This window comes from Lonchura striata, chromosome 3, assembly GCF_050655825.1.
Source record: "Lonchura striata isolate lonStrDom1 chromosome 3, ASM5065582v1, whole genome shotgun sequence".
Lineage (NCBI taxonomy): Eukaryota > Metazoa > Chordata > Aves > Passeriformes > Estrildidae > Lonchura > Lonchura striata.
Genome location: NC_140705.1, coordinates 84,849,737 through 84,872,508, shown reverse-complemented (window position 1 = coordinate 84,872,508; position 22,772 = coordinate 84,849,737). Strand labels below are relative to the sequence as shown.

At 48.7% G+C, this 22,772-nt stretch overlaps 1 protein-coding gene across 14 annotated transcripts in view; it reads right to left on the bottom strand.

Annotated features, from left to right (window-relative positions):
* TMEM63B (transmembrane protein 63B) overlaps positions 1 to 22,772 on the bottom strand; it is a 48,747-nt gene that overhangs the window by 8,190 nt on the left and 17,785 nt on the right. For 2 of the 14 annotated variants that reach the window (XM_085575565.1, XM_085575571.1), the window contains exons 2-15: positions 21,906 to 22,096; positions 15,500 to 15,688; positions 10,243 to 10,450; positions 9,549 to 9,628; positions 8,003 to 8,041; positions 4,432 to 4,522; positions 3,614 to 3,651; positions 2,725 to 2,867; positions 2,408 to 2,459; positions 2,022 to 2,130; positions 1,427 to 1,497; positions 571 to 651; positions 323 to 446; positions 98 to 231 (exon numbers count right to left, since the gene is read on the bottom strand). In XM_085575565.1, coding sequence (XP_085431691.1) covers positions 98 to 231; positions 323 to 446; positions 571 to 651; positions 1,427 to 1,497; positions 2,022 to 2,130; positions 2,408 to 2,459; positions 2,725 to 2,867; positions 3,614 to 3,651; positions 4,432 to 4,522; positions 8,003 to 8,041; positions 9,549 to 9,628; positions 10,243 to 10,450; positions 15,500 to 15,621 — 1,292 coding nt within the window. In that variant the 5' untranslated portion in view covers positions 15,622 to 15,688; positions 21,906 to 22,096. Of the gene's footprint in view, positions 1 to 97; positions 232 to 322; positions 447 to 570; positions 652 to 1,426; positions 1,498 to 2,021; positions 2,131 to 2,407; positions 2,460 to 2,724; positions 2,868 to 3,613; positions 3,652 to 4,431; positions 4,523 to 8,002; positions 8,042 to 9,548; positions 9,629 to 10,242; positions 10,451 to 11,683; positions 11,760 to 15,457; positions 15,689 to 21,905; positions 22,097 to 22,772 lie in introns of all 14 variants that reach the window. The other 12 variants (XM_085575573.1, XM_085575569.1, XM_085575566.1 and 9 more) reach the window with 12 other exon arrangements.

The following is a 22,772-nucleotide window of genomic DNA, read 5'->3' as shown; positions in this document are numbered from 1 at the left end:
AAGCTGAGGGGATGTCTTAGTGCTGCTGTTCTTCTGATTTAAAGCAAGGGCTGGGAGAAGTCACCTTCTTGGAGAGGGCAGGACCATCTGCACTCACATGGCTGTGATGGTCTCATTGTGGAAGGTGACAAAGGCCATCCCCAGAGGCTTTTCATTAACCTTTTCCTTCTCCCGCTTGTAGTCATCTTTGAGCTTCTCCTCCAGCTTGGTATAATACTCAATGGCCTCCACCTGAGCAGGACAGAAGTCAGAGGAGAGATGATCTGGGGACCCAAGCCACAGGACACCCAACTTCTGCCCAACACTTCCAGCACTCCCCTACCTCCTCACAGCCCCTAATGACACAGCAGCACAGGTGGCCACAGGGCTTGGGGTTGATCATGGATGGAGTGTTATCCTTGCTCTGCAGGTTGGTGAAGTAGATTCGTCCACGTTCAGCTTTCTTCCTGAAACACGAGAGCAGAAGAGAAGGAAGAAAGGAAAGAAAGAGGGTGAGTCATAAAAGCTCTGTGGCACCAGACTTGAGGGGGTATCAGGAACATCTGTCTTTTCTTCAAAAATAGAGGTTACCTCTCTGCATCAAGGAACATTAACCGGGCAACATCATAGCAGGGGCGTGCCTCCAGGACAGTGCAATTGGCATAGGCCTCCCTGTGGAGAGAAGCATCAGTTCATCACAGCTGGCACCAAAGGTACCCTCCTTACTTGAAGCAAACTCCAAGTGTTCAAGACTTCTCTCTGGCCCTGAGAAGAGTGTCCTGGGCTGAATACAGTGATGCATACCAAGATTTTGCAGGGGAGCCTGCAGGCTCTGTTCCTTACAGCAGATGTGAAATACAGGGCAAATGCTACATCCTTTAGGCTTTGGAACAAGGAGCCTTTCTGGACTTATGCCCTATAACAGCTAGGAGCCTCTCTGACCCCACACTCCCCCCTCTGCCTTCACAGACCTGTGGTCAGAAAGAAGCAGAAGGGTTCCCAAAGGGTACAAAGCATTTGTTTTCTACCCATGGTGCTTATATAAGTGAGATTCTGACAGAAGAGGAATTTAATTTTCTTGTTAAACATATATACTTTCTACAAGGATTGTGATCAGGGCAGCGGCACAACATCCCACAGTCACTGCTTGAGCACCTCCTGCCTGTATGTCACCTGTGAACTTAACTACAACTCAAGACATCCCTGTCTGTTGCTTAGCACACTGACACCCTATAGCTCTGCAAGAGTTGGCTGAGCCTTTCCCAAGACACAAAACAAGGGATACTTCAAATTCAGATAACAGTGACAGACCCAAAATGAAGGTATTCACTGATCTAGCCTAGCTCTCTGCTCTCAACGTATTATTGCCATTCCAGATAACACTAGTACTACCCTAATAAAAACATCCCTGTTACAGAGCAGTCTTTAGGGACACAGCGAGACTTACTCAAAATGCTTCTTGATCTTCTCTGGCTCAGCATATTTTGAGATCCCATTGATGAATAGAGTTCGCTTAACCTGGAAAGAAAAGAGAAGGGAGAGGACAGGTAAGTGTGGGTGCTGTAAAAGACCAGATTGCACCAAAACCCTCTCCCAAGACCAGTGTCAGTGATAAAAAAGGGTGGCCCCATCAATTCTAGCTACCAGGGCTCCCTGTCTCCTGTGCTTCTGCTGACTGTAGTCATCTTGCATCCTAGTTTGCTGCAGACTGACAGGCTAGGGACTTACTGCAGTTGCCTGAACAGAAACATGGCTACCCTTCAGAAACTAAGAAGGTAAAAGCAGCTGGAATAACCCCTAAGGAAGAATGGAGTCCTTCCACATGTTTAGCCAGTGCAGGCCTCTCCCATTTCCCCACAGGCAGTCATAGCTGCTGCTCTGGAGGTGATCTGCCTTTGGCTACACAGAATAAAAACAGCCAAAACATGACAGCACTAAATTGCTGTGGAAATGGAGGTGCTCATCATTGTCTCCAAGGCTACCTGACTTGACCACAGGGCATGGGAGAATGTGTCTGGGGAGAGTGGCCAGATCCTGCTCACCATGTCATCCTCTTTGTAGCGCATCTTGGAAGTGTGCCGGCGCATGCTGTACACTGTCAGCAGCAGGTACAGGAAAGCAAAGGTGGTGTGCAGCCACAGCAGGTTATTCCTGTCACAAGGGAGACCACAAAGGTCAATGCAAGGTTCCTACTACAAGTCTGTACAAGTCTTGTCAGGCCCTGAAGGCAATGGGGGCATAAGTTTATTCAGCATAGCACACAGATGCCCTACAACCAAATTTCAGGAGCTCAGCCTGGAAATTGGAGCAGGGACAGTAGCCTCACAGCAAGGGCAGAAATACAACCTTAAAGGAGATGAGCAAGAGAACATTTACAAAACACCCCTTGAGGGCCTCAATTATCCTTCCCACCTCTGCTGAAACATACCCAGACTTCAGGTTAGCGATAGTTGTCCTCCCAAAACTGTAGGCATTGTTTTCTAGAAAGAGACAGACATAAACATGTTCAGTTATACTGAGTGGGACAGAGCACCACTAGAGTGAGCTATAGCAAGAGTATCACCTGCAGAATACCTAAAAACCCAAGTTACACAGGATGATGTTGTGAATGCACTATAGTGAAAGTGAGACAGCAGTTCGGGTTTGTCTGTGTTAGTCCTGTCCTGCCCTCCACTGCTACCCAGTGGTCTGGAATATAGTGTTGAAGGCAGATGCCCAGCCCAGCCAAAGGATCCTTGTTCTCACCTAGCAGGTCCCCTGAGAAGTTGACGGGTAACACGATGCCCACAGAAAGCACACCCACAACCACCAGCAGCCCAATGATGTGCCTCTGGAAGGACAGGTAGTGCACTGCATCAACCCCGCACTTGTCCCGGATCTCATCATCCCTGCCAAGGAGAGAAAAGCTGTCAGACAATTTTCTACATTTCCTCAAGTGCTGGGGAAAAGTACAGGGTCACAGTTGCCCTCCTGATCTGAGCACACACAGCACCCCTTGTTCTGCCCTACAGAGCTGTAGCCAGACTCCGGATTTGGGAGCCCAGCACTCAGCCTTGAAGCAGCCTGGGCAGAAACCTGCCTGTGCAATGATTACCCAGCCCTGCTCCCCATGGTCCTGCTCTCTGTTCCCCAGGAGAGGCAACTGGACACCCTATAACCCTTCAGGTGGGCCTTGCCTTCCTTGCTATGATACAAATACTGATATTATCCCACAGCATTCTGAATAGAAGTGCTTGGGAGACTACTCCTGTGCATCATCAAGCTGAGGCCGTGTCCCTGCATTTTCCTCACAGCCATCCCTGAGACAGCAAAGCCTCTAGCAAGAGTGCCAGGGAGATGAGTATATTTGGAGAGCAGGGGACAGTTTCTGAGATGGGACTGAGGTGGGACAGCCATGGGCCTGGTTCTCTCCTCTGCCACAGACTCACTTTGTGACCTTATTTTGGCTTTAGGACTCCTCACATAGTCCTGTCTTTGCTTGTCCTCTCTAGAGGACAAACTTCACTTGTGCTCTTCAGAGAGGGGGCTGCAGCAAGGGCAGTGACTTCATGAAGCTGTAGTGTTGTGTCCCAACAACCCTACACTGCCCCTCCTTCCTCATGTGGATCCCCCATACAGGTCCTGGGGCACTCACTTTATCCTGAAGATGGCTGTCAGCCAGGAACAGAAACCCTGTGCAAAAAGAAAAGAGGACAGTTTCACAACACTCTGTGTTCCTTTATCCCAGCTCCCTCCTTCAAGGTTCCAGGGACCAGGCTGGTGTCCTTGCACCTCCACATACTTGGCTAAGGGGGGGCAGACCACAAGCACCCAGATGTGCAGAGCCACAGATGGGCCAAGGTGAAGGAGGTGACAATGCTACTTCGTGGAGCACAACACAGGTTGGACTCTGCTATATGGCTGTCCCCTACCAACCGGGCAGACCAACCTTTGAGGCAACCCATGGGCTCCTGGCTAATATGAAAGCTCTCCAAAGCCATGGCAGACCCAGAAAATTCAGCATACAGGTACTTCAGTCATCATGCTGGACAAGAGAAACTCTGTAAGGACTGGGAAGGTAGGCTGGGCCAAGGCAGTGCACCTCAAAGAACAACTGGGGAGCTTCACCCTCCATCTATCAACACCCATTATCCTCCCCTTCAGTGAGAAAAAAGCCAGTAGAGAAGAGCCCAATGTGAGAAAGAACTGGCAAGTAAGCATTGTCTGTAATGCTGAGATTATAGGCTGGTCAGATGTCTGTTAAGCCACAGTGATGTATAGCCTATTTATTTAAGCACATGTCTAAGAGCTGCATAATTCCTTGAGCTCTATAGCAAACTCACACACTCCAAGATGTGGGACTTAAAGCCTAGGAACGGGCAGAAGTGTTTCTTTTGAGGAGCCCTTGGCTCAGCCAAGCTGTGGGTTCCTGGTCCCACAAAGGCAAAGTGTTTGACTCTTGTGGCTACTCACATTGTCCCTCTGGTCGAAGTCCACAGAGCTGGAGACGGAGGTGAGGCGCTCGTAGCGGTCATGGTTGTCAGAATGCAGGGCGGAGGCTACGCTAAAATGACAAGTGGGAGGTGAGGGAGAAAGTTAGAAGATGTGAAGAGGCAGCCTGGCCAGGAACCAAGAGCACCCAGGAGACGAGAGGTTAATTCAGGTCAGTTTGCACCCGGTGAGATGGAGAGAGGTAAGATCAGAGGTAGCAGTAAAGAGAGAACCCTCCTCAGATGGCATGCTGAGTCAAGCAAAGCCCATGGGCTTAGCCCATGGATGCTACTTGTTAGGCACCTTCTGAAAGGCACCCAATACTATGTGGCAGTCCCTGCAAGAAGAGGTTGGCAGAGGCTGCCACAGAGGAGAGGTGAGGTCTGTTTATCACAGATAGCAGAAAGGAAGTGAGAACTGGAGGTTGCCACAGCCCCTCTAGCTCTGGCACAGCTGGAGAGGCACTGGGAACAGCTCCTGTCCTGGAGGACCTCACTCATCTTCAGGAAGAGGAAGGAGTCGAGTGGGCTGCATCCTGCTATACCAGTCCTCCTTCACCCTTAGTGCTTCAGTGCAGGAGGAAAAATTCAGCTGCGTGGAGCAAAACTCAGTGCATCCTGCTTCCCAGCCTCAGTTGAGTCTCCAGCCTGGAAATCCCCTGAGCAGGAGCAGGACAGACAGCTAGAATGGAATGTCTCCATACTAAAAGACAGGAAAGCAAAAGGGGTGAATATCATGAAACCGCTTTACTCCAGCCAGAGGCAGGGACCTAGATGAAGAACCTGCAGCAGAAGCATCCAAGGCTGACAACAGCCCCCACGACAGAGGCAGAGGGCAGCTGGAAAAGGAGGCAAGAAAATGGTCCAGAGATCTAAATTAAATAGCACTTGCAAGGTGATCCCAGCAGGCTGGGATCTTGGAGGTGCAAGAAGAGAGATGACTGATCTGAAAGCTAGAAACAAAGGGAAAAAACCAAATGAAAATATGGTCTCCCTTCAGACAGTACAGGCTCAAGGAGGGAAAGATGGGCAAGAATACAGAGAAACAGCTGCTGAGAGACAAGTGCTAGAGAAGAGGTGGATGACACTATGGGAAGCAGAGATCCTCATGAACATTCAGAAGGAAAGTGGATGAGACATAGCCTCTCTCAGAGCAGAGTAGCACCTGCTAAGTCCCCCAGTTCCTAGGTGGAAGTAACAGAGACAGGGGAAAAGGAGATTAGCTGAAGGTCAGGGGACTACAGCAGTGCAGATTAGACAGTGGTGTGCAGCCTTGCCACTGTGCAGCCCAACACTCTGCCCTGCTGGAGGGACAGAGACCGCTTCAACCCAGCTCCCATTCAGCCCTTTATAATCACAGAGACCTTGCAGCTGAGCACAGAGTGAGGGTGAATTTCTGCTGAAGAGAAATTTCTGCCCTGAGGAAAGCACAGCATTAGGACAGCATGAGCTTTTGGATAACTAGGATACCTCCACTCTGTGCAGGGGGATGCAGTGACAATAATCAGAATAACCTGAAGTGTCTAGAAGACAGAGGATTCAAAACCTTGACAAAGATGGAAAGCTGAATAGGGAGCTCCAACAGCAGGCATACCTGGATGGAGACTTTTTAAAGCAAAGCACTGACACTGCAAGTGACACTGAAAGCAAGATTTCCCCAAATTAAGATTGAGGTGGGACCCTGCATGATGCAGGTTTGGTGCAGGCCCTGCCAGGGAAGGAGAAATACAGGATCTTAGGCATAGCCAGCCTCAGGCTGAAGGAATCACAGGCTTCAAGAAGGCAGGTCAGGCATGCTGTGGTAAGGGCTTGCTGGGGTGTGAAGCTGGAGGTGGTTGCAAAGGTGGCAAGACCCATAGGACTCTCTGATCACTTCCCTCATACGCAGAGGTGCAAGTGGGTTGCTATGACCTCCCAGTGCAGACTGAGTTGCCAGCTGAGACTGTTGATGGTTACTGCAAGCTCTGACAAGTCACAGGACAAGGACACTTGCTGATTCTCGGGGAAAGGGAATACATCAGAGGAGGATGCTCTCTCTCACAAAGAACAGTATTGTACATCCAGGACTGGGAGCACCAGGTGACATATACATGTTCCTAACCCACCACCTGTCACTGCACTCCCCAGCAGAGAACAGTGGGATGGAAATGTGCTGTTAGCCTTGAAAGAGCACAGACAGAACGAGACTTCCTCACTAAGTTCTGCAGGTTTTTGGAGGCTTCTGGTCTCTAACACTGTCCCAGCTCATGCAGTAGCTTTAGGGGTGATTATGTGTGGTGTGTGTAGAGCAGATGGCTCCAGCAGGCTCAAATGAAAAACAGGAGCAGAAAGAAGTAGCCCCCTGGAGTGAGACAAGCACTTGTGAGGATAAATGAAGTAGCCCTCTAAAAAAATCCTCAGAGCATGATGACTCTACTACCTCTGCCTTACTCCCCCCACAAGATGTTAGCAGTGAAATGTTGCCAGACACACCTGAAGCAGGGCCAACCACTAGTGAAACAGCCAAGCATGAGCAAGAAGTCCCCTCTGTGCCATGTACCACAGTGACCACTAGTTCTGTTTCAACAACTTCAACTGCTCTGCTCCCAAGGACAAGGATCAGCTGCAAAAAACAGTCAAATTCTTGTACCCCCTTTAAGGCAGTAGCAGGCCCCTGCTTTGCAAGTGGGAAAAGGAGGTTGCAGCTTGCTGCTCTGGCCTCAGGCACAAATCAGTGGCTGATGACCATGGCAGGCTGTGCACTGCCAGCTGATTGTCCTCTCTGCAGCACATACCACCCAACCAGTCAGCAAGGCACAGGCGATGGTCTTTGCTCAAGCACAAAAGCAGAAAGAAAGAGGTAAGAACAGGGAGGACAGTCCATGGCAGGTCTTAATGAGTACCACCAGGCCAGGGTGAGAAAGGATGCTTTAAGCTGCACTGAGGCAAAAGGTTTCTTCCGGAGGAGAAGAGAGAAAATCAAGGGTGCTTCCTTGCTGGATGTGGGTTTAGGTGGCAAGGGACAAGGGCCAAAGGTTGCCTTGGTTCCAGCAGCCTCATGGGGTAAAAAGCAAAGACAGTACTCTTGCCAGATCCTCTTTGTGCATCTGCCTACCTTTGCAGATTGTGAGGGAACAGCTCTTGTGGCAACCTGGCACAAGAAGGACCAGGCAAAGTAGCCTCCCCTACACCTGGGTGACCCGAGTGTACTGTGGGTTCAGGCAAGCAAGTTTTTTTTATTTTCATCATAAGGCAGGATAGCTGGACACAAGCAGATAGAGCAGGGCATGTGATACAGCACCCTCTGCCTTGGTCAGGACTGAAAGCTCCCTGGCACTGCTGCCCTCAAGGAACATTTAAGGGCTACTAGGGGAAAACCAGGGTGCATTCAGATGTGGTAATGAATGACACAAAGGGGAGGGAAAAGAAGAGCACAAATCCACCGAGACAAAAATTCATGCCCAAACTCCCAGCCATTTAGATTAGTTCACAAGCAAGACAACTGCAAGAAAAAAGGAGAGAGAGAGGTTGTGAGCAAGAAAGAGAAGAGATGAGACCCTGAAAAAACAACATACTATTCCCGCTCCTCTCTTTCCGTCTCCCAGCGTCGGCGCCTGGGGGCACAGAAACAGAAAGATAGAGGTTACAACCACAGGAGTAGGTGCCGAGTTCTCCTCTTTTGCAGGGAAGTATGCATACAACATGGCTCCCCATCATCCTGAAGAAGAGAAACCTGCCTATGGTCAGGCTGGAGAAGACCTTCCTTTCAGAGCCCAGCAACATCTCAAGTTCCAGCAATCTCAAATGCCCACCGGTCCAGGGGCAGAATGCTTTGCTGCCAGCTGAACTGAAGCTGGCTTCACTGGGAAAGTGACCTGGCTCCAGATGATGGACATTGCAGGGAGCTCCTGAGTGACAGGGAGTAGGACAGACTGTAGGGACTGCCTGGCTGCCATCTGAGCTTCCCTTCCATATATCTCCTCCCCACCCAGAGAACACACACACATGCACTCCCATCCTGAAAATTTCATCCTACCCCACAGATGAACCAAGCAGCATTGGCTCCTCCCTGCAACCACAGTCCCATTGATCCACAACTTGATCCACAGCCACCCTGTTCCTCTCCCTGTGCTCACCAGCTCTCTCTCTCCAAACAGCTGTCATCCCTCTGCCTTTCTGCCTGCAGCCATTGCTGGTACTCCCTTGCACCCAAGGTGTTCAATAATTGCCTCAGAAAATCCAGCCCATTCTCCCCACCAGAGGCCAGAGCTGTGCAGTTCTTCTGGCTTCCTGCCAGCACCTGGATCCCTGCTGCCCTCTCCCCACTGAGGTCTCCTATGATTACTCCTTCTCCTTGTTACCCTTCCACTACCTCTCTACAGTTGATTTCCCCAGCCAGACCAGGAAATGATGGGCAGAGGAGCCACAGGGACACAGTTGCTTATCTAATCCTATCCAGGACCACTTAGTTAAACAAGAATTCCTGTTTTGATGCTGGAAAAAAAATAATTCTTTCCACTGCTGTGTAGGGAATACTCCTTCTGCTGTGAAGCTGCCATCTCCAATGGGCTCTGGCTTTTGTTGACAGACACTGTAGCCCACAAATGCATTAGGCAGTAAGGATCCACACCCAGACCAATTCATCAGCATTTGGGATGTGTGCTAAACTCACATCAGCACAGCAGTATCACACCTGGAAAAGCAGCATACTACTGTCAAGTGCTCCTGACAAGAACTGCATCCAGCAGAGGCAGAAAGACACCTTAGAGCTTAACAAAGTCTTTACTGTAGCAGCCATCACCCTTCTTGTGACCTCTTGTTTGTCTCCTCCCTCCATCTGCTGTTCCTCTGTAAGGGCCCCTGCACATCACTGTCACTGAAGGGATCGTAAGTGATACGGAGAGAGCGGGGACCACTCTGTGTGTTGGGAGAAGGATGCTGTAACAAAAAAGCCAGTAAGTGGGGATTTCTTCCTGTTCCTGGAGCTCAGACAATGCAACTGGCACATTTGCCTCTCCTCTTCAGCTACTCAGGCACACAAAATAGGATTTATCCCTTCTGCCTTACAGCAAGGAGGGGAACTACTCATATCTTATTCCCCTGCCACTCTCCTGTGCTTACCTGTCAGCATCAGTCACCAGGGCCAGGCGTCCATAGTCCCAAGCAACTTTACGCAAAATTGAAAAGACAAACAACAGTGCCTGAAAGAGACCAAAAGAGAAGCTGTGAGAAAAGGCATTATCCAACTCTGTCCTTGTCCTCTGCATGCAGAGCCACAGGAACAAGGAGGGTAGGAGGGGAGAAAGTATTCAGTTAAGAGCACACTGAGAGCACAAGTTCCCCAGGACTGTTAAATCAGACTATCTGGATAGCTGTGGGAGGCAGAGGTCCAGGATGCAATACTCAGTAGCTAAAGTAGCTCCACAGGATCAAAAGGCCCTGAGGTTCCTAGAAGTCAAAATTATGGCTATATGATTTCTGGTCCCACAGCTTCTAAGAAGGAACATGCAAAGCCACTGGGTGGATAAAGCTGCAGGGACTTGGCAACATAAGTAGGAGTTTTGGGATGCAGGACTAGCCCAACATCACCCCCATCCTGCAACAATCCTTCCATGGGGCTCAGTGTGGTACTACTAGAGCTAAGTCAATAGTGGCTAAACACACAGTGTCTAGGAGACATGATCAGGGCCAGATGCCAGTCAGCAGCAAAGTCAGGGATGGCATTTGGGGCCCTCAACCCTAATCATCTGATCACCATCCTTGTTTCATGGTTAATTAGGGGAGAAGGTGTCGTAACAACAGTCGGTAGACTTACCAGAAAGCACATAAAGTCAAGGGCTAGGACGGTGGGCACCCCACCAAAGGGCAGCCCCTGCAGCACAGTGCTGCGGATGCGTGCACTGTAGCAGTAGTCCTTGGTAGTGCTGTTGTTGTTGTTGCATGTGGGAGTTTTGCAGGGGGCCCCTACCGAGCCCAGGGTGGCAATGACGTAAGGAAGCATCTCTACAGCTTCATCGTCTTCCCTGGGGAAAGGAGAGAAAGAACTGGTTAGATGCGTGCCAGTTTGATGACAACACAGCTCTGTTAGAGTTGGGGGCCAACCTTGCCTGCTAGCTCGGGCCTCTCTGTACTACAGGATTTTCCTGGGACCAGTGTCCAGGGACAAGGCCATCTGAGAAGCCTGCTGAGATAGGTGGTGCCAGAAGAACCCATATGCTTCAGCAGCTATTGTCCCACCATGGAGTCTCAGAACTCCCTTCCTTGTGTGTCCACTTTCACACTATTTAGGTGCAGCTGTCTTATAGACTACTTTTCTTCCTGAGAACATGGTGTCTTCAGCTCCCCCCTCCTCAGCAGGGAAAGAGTTTAGGTACAGGAAAAGGTGAAAGGGTGGAGTGGATGAGGCATGAAGTCACGTCTGGATGACAGAAACAAACTGCTATAGGACAGTTGCTGCATCATGATCCCACAATTTCCTTTGCTTGGCTGCATAAATCCATTAGCTTAATTAGGCTGAATCATCACCCTCTCTTCACTGCAGGCCTCAGCCTCCAGCTCCCAGGGCACCCATCAGGGGCTGGTCACACCCACTGCTTGTTTTCTGTCCTTTCTCTGACTTGGAGGCCATTTAGATTCAAGCATATAGGGTAGAAAGAAGGCTTAGGCTCTACTATTTAGCTGGTCAAATATTTTATTTATATCAGTGCCTTCCCCAAACTGTTACAAGACCCACAGTGGCATGCAGGTCAGCATCACTGCTTAGACATGGGGAGGTCCTCCTCCTGTGCAGAGCAGCTCCATAAGAAACACAGATGATTATGGCAGCAATGGACAAATGTGAACTGAATAACTCGGAGAAGGACATGCTGACAGCAGAAACACAACCATTTTTCAGAACAGGGCTGAGAAAATCCCATAAGTAGCACAAGGAACAGTGATAACAGGAAGATCTATACAGGCTTTTGATCCCTAAACCATTCTTCTTAATCCAGCATCCACAAACCACCCCAAATCCCTCAGTACAACCATGAAACACACAAAAAAGGATGGACAGCACAATATCACTTCTGGGCAATGCCTGTTTTGTTGTTTTTTTTTTTTTTTTTTTTTTTTTTTTTTTCTCCCAGAAATGCCATCCCTCAGGGCTGAGCAAAACAGCCATCACTTGCCAAAAGGATGTGAAAGCTGCCACCAGCACTGCCCTTCAAGCTCTGCATTGTTTGGTGACATTAGCAGAGGGGATGCAGGGCCCCTACCTCCAGCTCACTGGTATAATCCTGGCCATCTCCTGCCTGGCTGCAGAGATTTATCAGCATCGCAGCACAATGCTAGCTGGAAAACAACCACAAAATGACTCGCTGTGGTGACCTAGAGAGCTCCACTTCAAAGTGATGCTTCCCAGCTCAGCTTGAACGGCTGCACAGCTACAAACCAACTGAAGCACCAATTACAAATGGCAGCCTGAGAAGCAAAAGCCCAACTGGGTACAGACATTGAGAGGGGGTCAGCCAAATTGGAAAAGCCACAAAGTAGCCTGTTAAGACATAATTCACAGGTACAAAGGTGGAGCAGGGTTGCCTAGGGCACAACAAGGGAGCAGAAAGGCAGGAGAAAAACAAGCCAAGACATGAGATCACAGTTAGAAATAAATCGGGAAGACAGGATAACTCACCCAGGTTGAATTAACTAGAGACTCAAAGCTCTAGGGGAATGATGGGAAAAAATGATGGCATGAGACTCAAAGGAGTATCACACACTTTGGAGCACAAATGGTTACACCCCTCTGTATATGTAATCTAGATTAACTGAATGAAAGAAGAAATATCTCTCAATCCTCTTTTTCGGAACCTTGCAAATTTTTAGCAATAAGTTCCAGATCTTGAGTAAAGACTAAAATCCTACTGTAACACCACAGCCTTGAGTTCTCTTTCTATAGTGAAAAAGGCAAAGAAGAAAAACATTTGCTTTTTCTAGATCTACTAAGTTCACTCCTACGTCCTTTGCTCCTTCCTAGGACACAATGTGTCTTCTAGCTTTAACCACTCACCACGCATTCTTAACACATCCTCTCTTCTGACCCTATGGAAAGGTGACCAGAACCACATATACAGCACCCTGGGTAGGGAAATGACCTTGACTGCCAGAACAACACCCTGATGCTCTCAGCATCTCTCCTTACACTACTCCTCACATGGCTGAGCACCATTTACTTCTCTGATGGCATCTTTCCATATTGAAGAAAAGCATCTCTGCCATCAGTCTGCAATCCTACTGCCCTGAGTAGCCAAGGTAAATTAGAAGCCAGCCATGTCCCAGAGCAAATCACTCCTTCCAATACACCTGGCTGCATGCTTCTCAACTTCTCAGACCACTTCACTACATATGGTGTCACTTTGGAGTCACTTCCTCTTGACAAATATGAATGACTGTAGGGTATTGGCCGATTTTAGGAACCTTGCTACCCATTACCTTTTCTGGGTCATTAATAGCAAAGGACTTCATCCCTCTGCTCTTGTACCATTAAAATTGCTAGTTCACTCCTTGACTTTGTTTGTAGAACCTCAGCCAATTTTTGAGCCAGAACTCTACACCTCCTCCAGCAGTTTTCTTAACAGTTTTCTGTGAGAAATTTCTGTGAGAAGTTTTCTGAACATCCAAGCAAGTCACACAAGTCTGCCAGATGTTATTTTACCGCAGTATTGAAAGACTTCCAACAGATCAGGGAACTATGATTTTCCTCTGCAGACACCAAACTATTTACCTCATTTTTGCATGTTTTATAGTCCCATTTTTCCAGTAGTCTTTCTTAAAAGAAATGAGGCTCATATGCTCAGATTGCCCACAGCCCTATCTAAACATTATTTATACGAACCATTACACACTGAAGACAAATTCTGCTAGCCTACAGGTCATTTAAGACACATTTCAGAGACAGGTCCCAGAGATATAATTTTTCCCTGAAGCCTAAAGGATGGACTGGATATAAACTTTCCTAGCCTCTTCAGTAACCCAGCCAGAACACTCAGCAATGGAAAAGATATGGCATATGCCCAAGTCTTACACTGCCTTTTCATGAGCTGAGTCAAGAAGCACAGAAGCAGTCCACATCATCCTTCATTATGCAACCTCTCCACTTAGCTGGTAAGCACCAGGGACTCCCCATAGAAACAGAGGTGCTTCAGGTGTGTAGGAAGCTGGGAAAAGCTCACAGGAATGTTCAGAGCACTTGTGCCCTTCTAGTTTTCCCAGCTGCAAGAACATCTGGCAGCAGGCTAGAGGTGACCTGCTGACCTGCCATTGTATCAATTTAGGTAAAACTTACCAGGGTTCTTCTGGGGTTACAACACCATTTAGGCAACTAAGTGAAATGCTTTGGCAACCAATTCCACAGTCTTTATCAATAGTGCCTAGTTAGTATCCTTCACCAAAGGCCTTTCCCAGGAGTCTTTCAGCTGAGCAGGAGACTGGCTGATTTTCCCAGGCACAGTGCAACCCATGGGCCTGGCAATGCCTCTTTCCTTACATCTGGTTTGCATCTTGGTCTCAGATGCTCAGTCCAGGGGACTCTCTGCCCCCATCCTCAGCCAGGCAGGGCATGCTCCAATGTAACCTGTGCTTCAAGGTGCAGGGCCAGCCCTGCAGACAGCTGATGTTGGGTACGGTGTTTCACTCAAAGCACATGCAGGGAGGAAAGGTGGTGCTTCCAGCATGCAGTCTTACACTATAGAAGCACAGTTCCCAGTTATGAAAGGAAATCCCTTCCAGCAGTGTGGGAGGGATATGGGGATTTTTCTAGCAACAGCTGCTCTCCCCAGCTCAAATACACACTTGAAGGCAGAGGTGGTTCTGCAAAGCTTTCTGTTTTGATTCCAGTGTCTCCCTCTAGGGAAGGATGCTGCATGTTTCCTTATACCTTATGTTGCCACCACAGGTAAAGGAGCATCTTTGACCACACAAACTGTGCTGCACTGGAACATGGTTAAAGGTGCCTTTCCTGGTCCCTCCTTCCCCTTAAAGGCTGTAGGTCAGGGCAAACTTGGCTCAGCCTGAGCTAAGATGCTAACATCAGCATGAGCTCCTGAGCATCAAGAGACAAGGCACAGGGAGTTGGTGGGAAGCTGTTGTGAGGCTGGAGTGGTGGGAACCAGCTCAAGGTACGCAAGCCCTTTCCTGATCACAAGCATGGCTTGTGACCACAGAATGTAGTGGGGCCAAAGGCACAGTAAGAGCAGGACATCAAACCAGGTTCCATGCAATCCCTAGAGGCTTCCCCTCCTGCACTCTTCATAATTAATGCTGACTTCCTCAAAACAGCAAAGACAGACTTGCCAAAAGGAATTTTCCACTCTTATTCAGCAATACTCCATCCCCTTCTCTATTAACAGTACGAAGGAGGAAGAGAGGAAGCTTCTCCCCTCCACAGAGAAACCTGTTCCCTACCCTGCAGCATAGCTCCTACATCCCCAGCAAGGCCAGCATGTCCACAGTGTCCCCTGCTTTCACCATCTGTCAGAAGCAGAGGCATACAGCTTCCTACCTGAAGTCCCTAAAGCACATCCCCCCTGTTGCTGCAGCCCCAGCTTCTGCCTTTTAAGCCCTGTGCAAACACAGCCCTGAGAATTGCTGTTGAGAGCTCTTAAGAGCTTGGTGGCCTCAGCAGTCTGGGGCTAGAATACCAACTTCTCCTCCTTGTATTTGTCCCTGGCCTGCAGGTCAGCACCCAAATGAGGACCCAAACAGCAACCAGGCAAACCTCCACTCTCCCATCTATCCATTGCAAAGAGAAAGAAGAAAGAAAGCAGAATCAGGTGGGAAGGCCAAGATTACATGGTCCTTCACTGCTATGACTGGCTACAAAGTGTGCACCAGGATGCTTACGGAGTCATCCCACTTGCAGGCAGGGGATTGGGAGGTCCCCGCTGAGGAGGCTGCTTGTCCCACACTGAACTCTGCTGCAGCACTGTAAGGCCAGGGCAGACAACATAAACAGCACTGCAGGTCTTCTCAAACAGAGCATTTCCCATTCTCACCAGCTCACCCTGAAGTCTCTGCTCCTCATACTCAGCACTCACGTCCTCTGCCAAACCCCTGGCACCAGGGGGAAAGAAGAAAGAGGAAGCACTGAGCTGGGACTCGGGCAGGAGTGACGCAGGAGCTGGGCAGCTGGCTCACCAGCAGACAGATACACTGACATGGGCAAGTGTCTGTGTTCCTTCAGCCACACCACACAGCCAGACACGAGGAGGTGACCTGAGAAACACCTGCAGAAAAATATAAATCAATAAAGCGGATGCTTGCGCTCTCAGACGGAACGACGTAAGCACACAAGCTACGTTCATTTGTTTTCTCACCACTAAATGTTAGTAACTGCATCTGTAATTAGAACATTGAGATTGGGTTCTAGTAGAGACACATTTGTTTATGGAAATGTGACAGTCTCACAGCAGGCTGGAGGTGCAGAAACAGGCAACTGGAAACCAGCAGGTCTGGGGCTAGAATACCAAATTTCCAGAGTAAAAACAAAGAAACTCAAACCTTCTTAAATCTCTTGGGAATGGCAGGGAGGTAAGGTGTGCTTTGATTCTCAGACACTGAGGGTGCCGAGGGCACGGCCTGTACCTTTCAGACCTGCTCCTCTGGGGTCCCTTTGGTCTCCCAAGTACCATAGGTAACCCACAGTGTGACCCCAGGGGCCTGAGCCCAGAGGATGTGCCACCCTGAGCCTCTGCCTGCCAGGGCAATACATACCTGCCTGCACTGGGCACTTGGCCACCCTCACACAGCAGCTGGCACCTAAGGTTGAGGGAGCCTTCTCATCCTCTCAAACAGCCACCTAGGTTACCTGCACCTAAATGGCAAAGTCCAGCAGAGCTCTGAGCAAACTGCTTGCAGCCACAAGCAGACAACAGGAAGAACAGTCTGACTCTGTTAAGCAAGTAGGGAATAGCCTCAGGACAGGTGGGGAGAAAAGGGCTTCCAAGTTAGCTCAAAGCCTTTCCAGAGTACAACAGTTTAAACAGGGAAAATACCACTCTTGGTGTAGAAACAGCAGTGGGAAAGCTGTCCTGCACCATGCCTCAGACCTGGCATAGAGTATGCAGGCAGCTGAGGGCTGGAGAAGTGCTGACGTGCTGGGTGCAGAGAGGAGAAACGTGATCTGCAGGCCAAGGGAAAAAGCATCAAGAAGCAAAAGTGCTACTGGTGCATTTCCAACAAGCCTGGGCAAAGCACTGACAAGCATACAACAGGGATCGGTCCTGTATCAATAGAAAGGAGAAGGAGCCTGCCTAACCCCTACATCTCTTTGTCTCCTTTCCATCTCCTCCAGTCAATACAAAGCTCCCTGCATGCTTCACCTCTATGAACTAGGCAACTGGACACCAGGCTTACAAAGCTTTGGTCTGGCAGGCTTGACTTCTTCAAAGCAAAAACTAAGTGCACCTTTGCCCTGGGTCCGAAGTCCTTCCAATTGGCTTTGCACCAGGCCTCAAATATCTACCACTTAAGGGCATCATACCTTTCTTTAATGCACATCAGTTCTCAGTCCTGGTGTTGGCAGGTACTGTCACTGTCACAGGCAGCCCCAACCCCACACTGCTCAAAGCACCATTTTGTGGTGGCTTGCACACTGCTGATTGTGTACATCCCAATGCTCAGGAACTGCTGGTCCTGCTCCCAGCACAACTGTAAGCACTGCAAACCACACAAGTGACCCTGAGCTGGGACGGTGCCTGGCATGGATGGTAGCAGATTGTAACAGTGGGGAGCATTTGGATCCATGTAAAACCTAGATTTGAGTTTCATGAAGGTCAGGAACCTGTCCACAACTCGGTCCCTTTCAAAATCACCCAGGATATTCACAAAAGCCTTTCCTTTGAAAATCAGCAAAACACTTCAGGCTGCCTTCACCCACTGGAAACTACCTTGCCAAGTGATATGGATTGATAGCTCCAAACAGCTAGGTCTTTTTTATGCCTCTTTTTTACAGGAACTCCCTCCAATCTGATGGTAGTGCTTTCAAGTCATATGGTGCCCTGAACATAGTGTACCATGACAAAAAGGGCTGTACCACAGCCTAAAACCCAGTATACTGTGGTTCATGCTCTCTATATCAGAGCTGGCTAATCTGTCCTCAGCCTAAGGGCAGTTTGGTCTCTCTGGCTCTGCATTTTGCTCCCATGCTGCACGTCCCACACTGCTGTCCTCCTGCCTCAACTTTCACATCCCTTTGGACTCCCTTCAGTGCTCCTGGGCAAGGGGTGTCTGCTCCTGCCTGGCCATCAGGGAAAGGCTGATGATGGCCCCTTCCCCTCCAAAGAAGTTTGGCAGAACAGTGACACCCACACAACACCATGATGTAGTTCTGCTGCCAAGGCAGCTCGACTTCCTCCATGTGGCTACGAGGAACAACACAGCCATGGTACCTGGCATTTCTGCACCATAAAGGAGAGGTCCCCAGTCTCATCTTGTTTGCTTACTGACAAACACTATGGAGTCTCAATGCCATATGGACACCCTCAATGGTGTCTCATGGGAACTTATCCATGTGTCCCAGTTCATAGCAAGGGACTCGTCCTCTGCCATCAAGAGAAAGCCCAATCTATCAAACAGCTCTCCACATCAATCAGCTCTCTGCACTGCTGAATCACAGTCACCCTGATTTACAGTAAATTGACTAGTTACCAAATCAAACACTTAAGTTACAAATATATTTACCTGTCACTTTCCTTTCAAGTTATTAGGCTATAAATCTCAGAAAGATATCAAGTTTGTCTGCCAGCTTGTACTTTATAAAGGAATATCCCTTACTATTTGGCTTCCCTTGTTTCCTGTAGGCATACACTGATAGTGATCCAGTAAACACAAAAAACCATCAGAGCAGCAAGACCGATGAGGTGCTGGACCGCCCACAGTATATTTTGATGAGCAGTGGCGATATGGCAACCAAATCATATGGCTGGGAGTAAGTCCCAGATAACAGGGCTTCCTCACCTATCACTCAACACCCCAGCAGTTGCAACTTCACTGATTCCCAGTAGACTTTTAGCAAAGACAAGGATGGAGACTTTATGACCTCACAATACCAGTAGTTATCAGCTTCTAGTTTATGGATTCCATTGGCACAATGGCTATTCTTCATGGGTTGCCATCTTGATTATTCCCAACACGTCTATCATCATCATTTATACTACCTGCATATGGCCTGCACTTTCCTTACAACCTGTGGTCCTGCCCCAGGCTAGCTCTCCCATACTTCATTTTTTAAGTGAGAGTGACTTTATACAGGATCTTTACTGCACAAATACCACTTTAGTTTTCAAGCACTGTTACGGAGAGCTGTTCAGGTGCATGACATCTGGCTTGCCATAAACACAAGCCAATCTCCCTGGTGATTTCATATTTACTCTGAATTTTTCCACATCTCTTCTGTTTCTCAAGTGACTAAATACCATCTTGTCCCTTTTGCACAGGGGCGTGTTTTTAGCAGGAGCTCTGCACTATTGCAGCTCTCATTCCTTTTTCCTTTGTTTAACAGTAACCTCACCTCATTGTAAATTCTGATCTTAATTCTCTTGTGCATAGGAGAGTACTACATATTCATCTTTCTTCTCAGGCCTCGTACCTGTTTCCTGCCAGTCACACACTGGGTATTCTCATCTACACCCAGCTTTTCCTCTTGAGCAAAAAATGTGTCTCTCATAAAACTGGGTTTTTATCTAGTCTCTCAAGGTCACATTGATTGTTTCCTCCTCCTCTCTTCTGCATGACAGAAGTCTTTACAGTATACATATACAGTATATATATGTCTTTACATATATACAGCAGCACAGTATTCAAAGACACAAGAATTTTGTTCACTGGGTGCAATTGCCTATGAGGTATGATCAGCACTTCCAATCAAGGAAACTCCTTGGTGATGCAAGTCACCAAATAGTGGCACAGAGCATCTCTCTGAGGAATCCAAGCCACCTCTCAGGGCTTCACAGCTGTTCCTCACCAGAGGCTGGCAGAACACCCTAGTGCATCAGCCCTGAGAGCGTCACTCTCTCTCCCTGACTCTGAAGCATGAAAGCTGCTTGAGCAGCCAGCAGTTATTTGGGGTAAGCTTCTCTCTTGCCCAGTCCTGCCCTAAGCTGGCACTACCAAATTAGGCATGCACAGGAGTGAAGCATTACCTCTCCTAGATGGTACTTAAGAAAAGCTTCATGCCCCTTTCTATTGGGTTTGCATGGACAAGCTTTGGTAGGAAAGGGGGTGGGGAGGAAAGGAAAGGTCTGCTACAGGAGTGGCTCCTGTGAAAAGCTGCCAGAAGCTTCCTCCATTTCCAGCAGAGCCAATACCTGGCAGCTCCAAAGCTGGTCAAGGCTGGGCCAATTAGAAATGGTTGTAACTCCTCAGCAATAACGTATGAAAAAAGAAAGAAAAAAAGTTTTGTGCAATTGCAGTCAGAGAAGAGTGAGGTGAAAACATGTGAGAGGAATAAGTATGCAGACACTGAGGCCAGTGGAGAACAAGGGAGGGTAGATGCTCCAGGCACCAGGGCTAAGATTCCTCTGTAGTCTGTGGTAAAGATCATGGTGAAGCAACTGTGCCCCTGCAGTCCATGGAGGTGACCCATGCTGGAGCAGGTGAATGCCTGAGAGGAGGCTGAGATTCTGCAAGAGACCTGCAGAGACAGGAACAATGCTGGAGCAGCCTGTCCTTGAAGAGTGACCCATGCTGCAGCAGTTTGAGGGATGCTGTTGCCTGTGGGATGGACTCACATAGTAGGAGTTCACAAAGAGCTGTGCTCATGAGATGGGCTCATGTTGGAGACATTAATGGAGAACTGTCTCCTGTGGGAAGGACCCCAGGGGAATGACTCCTTTCTCCAAGCAGCAGGAGAAACAACAGGTGATGAACTGACCCTAAACTCCCATTTTGTGTCTCTCTGCATTACTGTGATAGGAGGTAGATCTGGTTGGAATGTGTTTTTAAGGTGTTATTTTACTTCTCGTCCTGCTCTGATTTTGTTAGCAAGAAAATCAAGTAATATCTCTAATTTGAGCCTGTTTTGCCTGTGATGGTATTTGATGAGTGCTCTCTCCCAGTCCTCAGCTCAGGAACCCTTCATTACATGCTCTCTTCCAGCTGTGGAAAGGGGCAGGAGAGTGGCTTTGGTGGGTGCCTGGCATTCAGCCAGCGTCAACTCTCTACACCCTTCTTGAGCAATTGCTCCACAGGGACATGAGAAAATTGAAACCATGCACCAATTCAAGAACAGTGGCAAAATGGGTCCAACGTGTTTAGAGCAGCATCCCTGGAGATGGTACTTAGTGGCACACAGAAAAACCCTCCTTGACATACTGGTGAAAAAGCTTGGCACTAGTAGGGAAGGGCCCACCCGCCTGGCTCTCTCATCCAGCAGCAGACACCCAGAATGCAAACTAAGAAACCTAGAAGGAACCCTCTTCCCTCATGGGCACTGAGGGACAAGCTGCCACGGTACTGCATGAGCTTCAGCAGGAGCAGCCTCAGTGTTGCTCCTAAAACAGGAACATCTACTTCAAATTCTGGCACCAGCACCCTTCCTGTAACAGATAAAGGTTCATTATTTTCCAAGGTCCTTCAGCAGATTGCAGCTTCAAGTGTTTACAATTTGCAGGCTGAGGATGTTCTCACCTTTTCCCACCTTCCTTGAAGCATTCCTAAGATAGTGCTTGCCTTGCAGAGCTGCCTACAAAGGACCCACAGCACAGATGAACAAAGGTCAAAGTAATCACAGCCCTGCAGCAAGTAAAATTGAGCTCCCTTTATGACTTCATGCTGAGTTGTAAAAAGATTTGGCAGCCACAGCAGGAGGAGAAAATGCTTCAATTATTCCTCAATAACAGTGGATATCAGCAAAGGGTTCTCACAGCAAGAAGTCTGGATGTGGCCAGCAAGCCAGGACAGTTACAGGAGACCATCTAGGAATTTGCTTTCTGAATCTACTGGGGAAATCTCAACAGAGTCAGAGATCCAGCAACAGCAGCATAGCCCAGGGAACTACACACAGGCTTGGCATGGCACTCAGTACAGCCAAGTGCAGCATGGCAACCTTGGCCACAAACACATCCAACATAGGACAACTGTGCCACTGGAAAAACCTTGAGACCCTACAGCACATGGTTCCCCTTCTGCACTGTCCCAGCAGCTACTGAACTCTAGTAAGAGAGACAGATGTTATAACAGACCAATTTGGACCTCCTGCTGGGCCCTGAATAAATAACAAAGGTCACAGCATAGGTAGATGGACATTAAACAGAGCATTGAGACTATCCTTGCTCCAAGGCCCGAGAGATCTGTTGGACCTCACTCAGCACATCAGGACCCAGAGATGCTTCAACTCCTCTTCTACGTGATATTTGCTCTGATTCTGCCAGAGAGATCTAATCTGGAGACAGGTGCCCAATAACCTTTACCTGCTGGGAAAAATGAGGGTTGTTGAACACTTACCTCTTCTTGAGTTTTCAGGGCAGCTCTGCCTGCTTTTGACTGCTAGGGCTGGGGTCTGCAGGCAGGAGTCACTGGCATGCAGTAAGCTGGGCCCTCAGCCAGCCACTAGCACTTGAGAGATGTTGATCAGGCTCTTCTTTTCAATGGTTTCACTCCACCCCACTGGGCTTGGCAAGAGGAGCTGGGCCTGGCTTGGGAACACAGGGAACAAAGCGCCAGTTGGGCACTGGGCACTGAGATCCAGCAGAGACCAAGGAACACTGAAGTGCTACTTGAAGGTAAGCAGCCTGGCTCCCAGACCCACTGATAAAGGTGTGTGAGATAAAGCAGCTGTTTGGGTTTGGAGGTGAGCACTGAATTTTTGGTAAGATGCAGCAGTGTGAGCCTCATGTCATCCAGGCTCTATCTCAATGCAAGGGCAAACAAAGAAATAGTACTTTAACTGGATAAAGCTGCTCTGAGTCACTCACTGTTCATCTGTGGAGCACAGCTCCACACAAGCAAATATCAAGCCTATCAGAGTCCACTAAAGACTGCAGTTTAGTAACCTGGGTTCCTCTGGCCTGCAGCCCTAGCTCAAGCCAGTGTGCTCACATCTACTAAGACCACCAAAATCCTAACTTGATATGAAGGAAATAGCTTGGAGGTCACCTCAAAAAACAATGTGGAGCACACCAAACACTGGATTAAGGTATTCCTGCCTTCACCTCTCTGCTGGAGGTGAAGGCAGGAATGGTCCTCCAGCCCAGACAGACGAGTATTACACAGAAGGACTAAGACCAGACACCTAACAACCCCCTCAGGCTTGCCAGACTTTCCTGGGCTCTGGTGCTCCAGGCAGTGGTGCTGAAAGGAAAACAGACATGT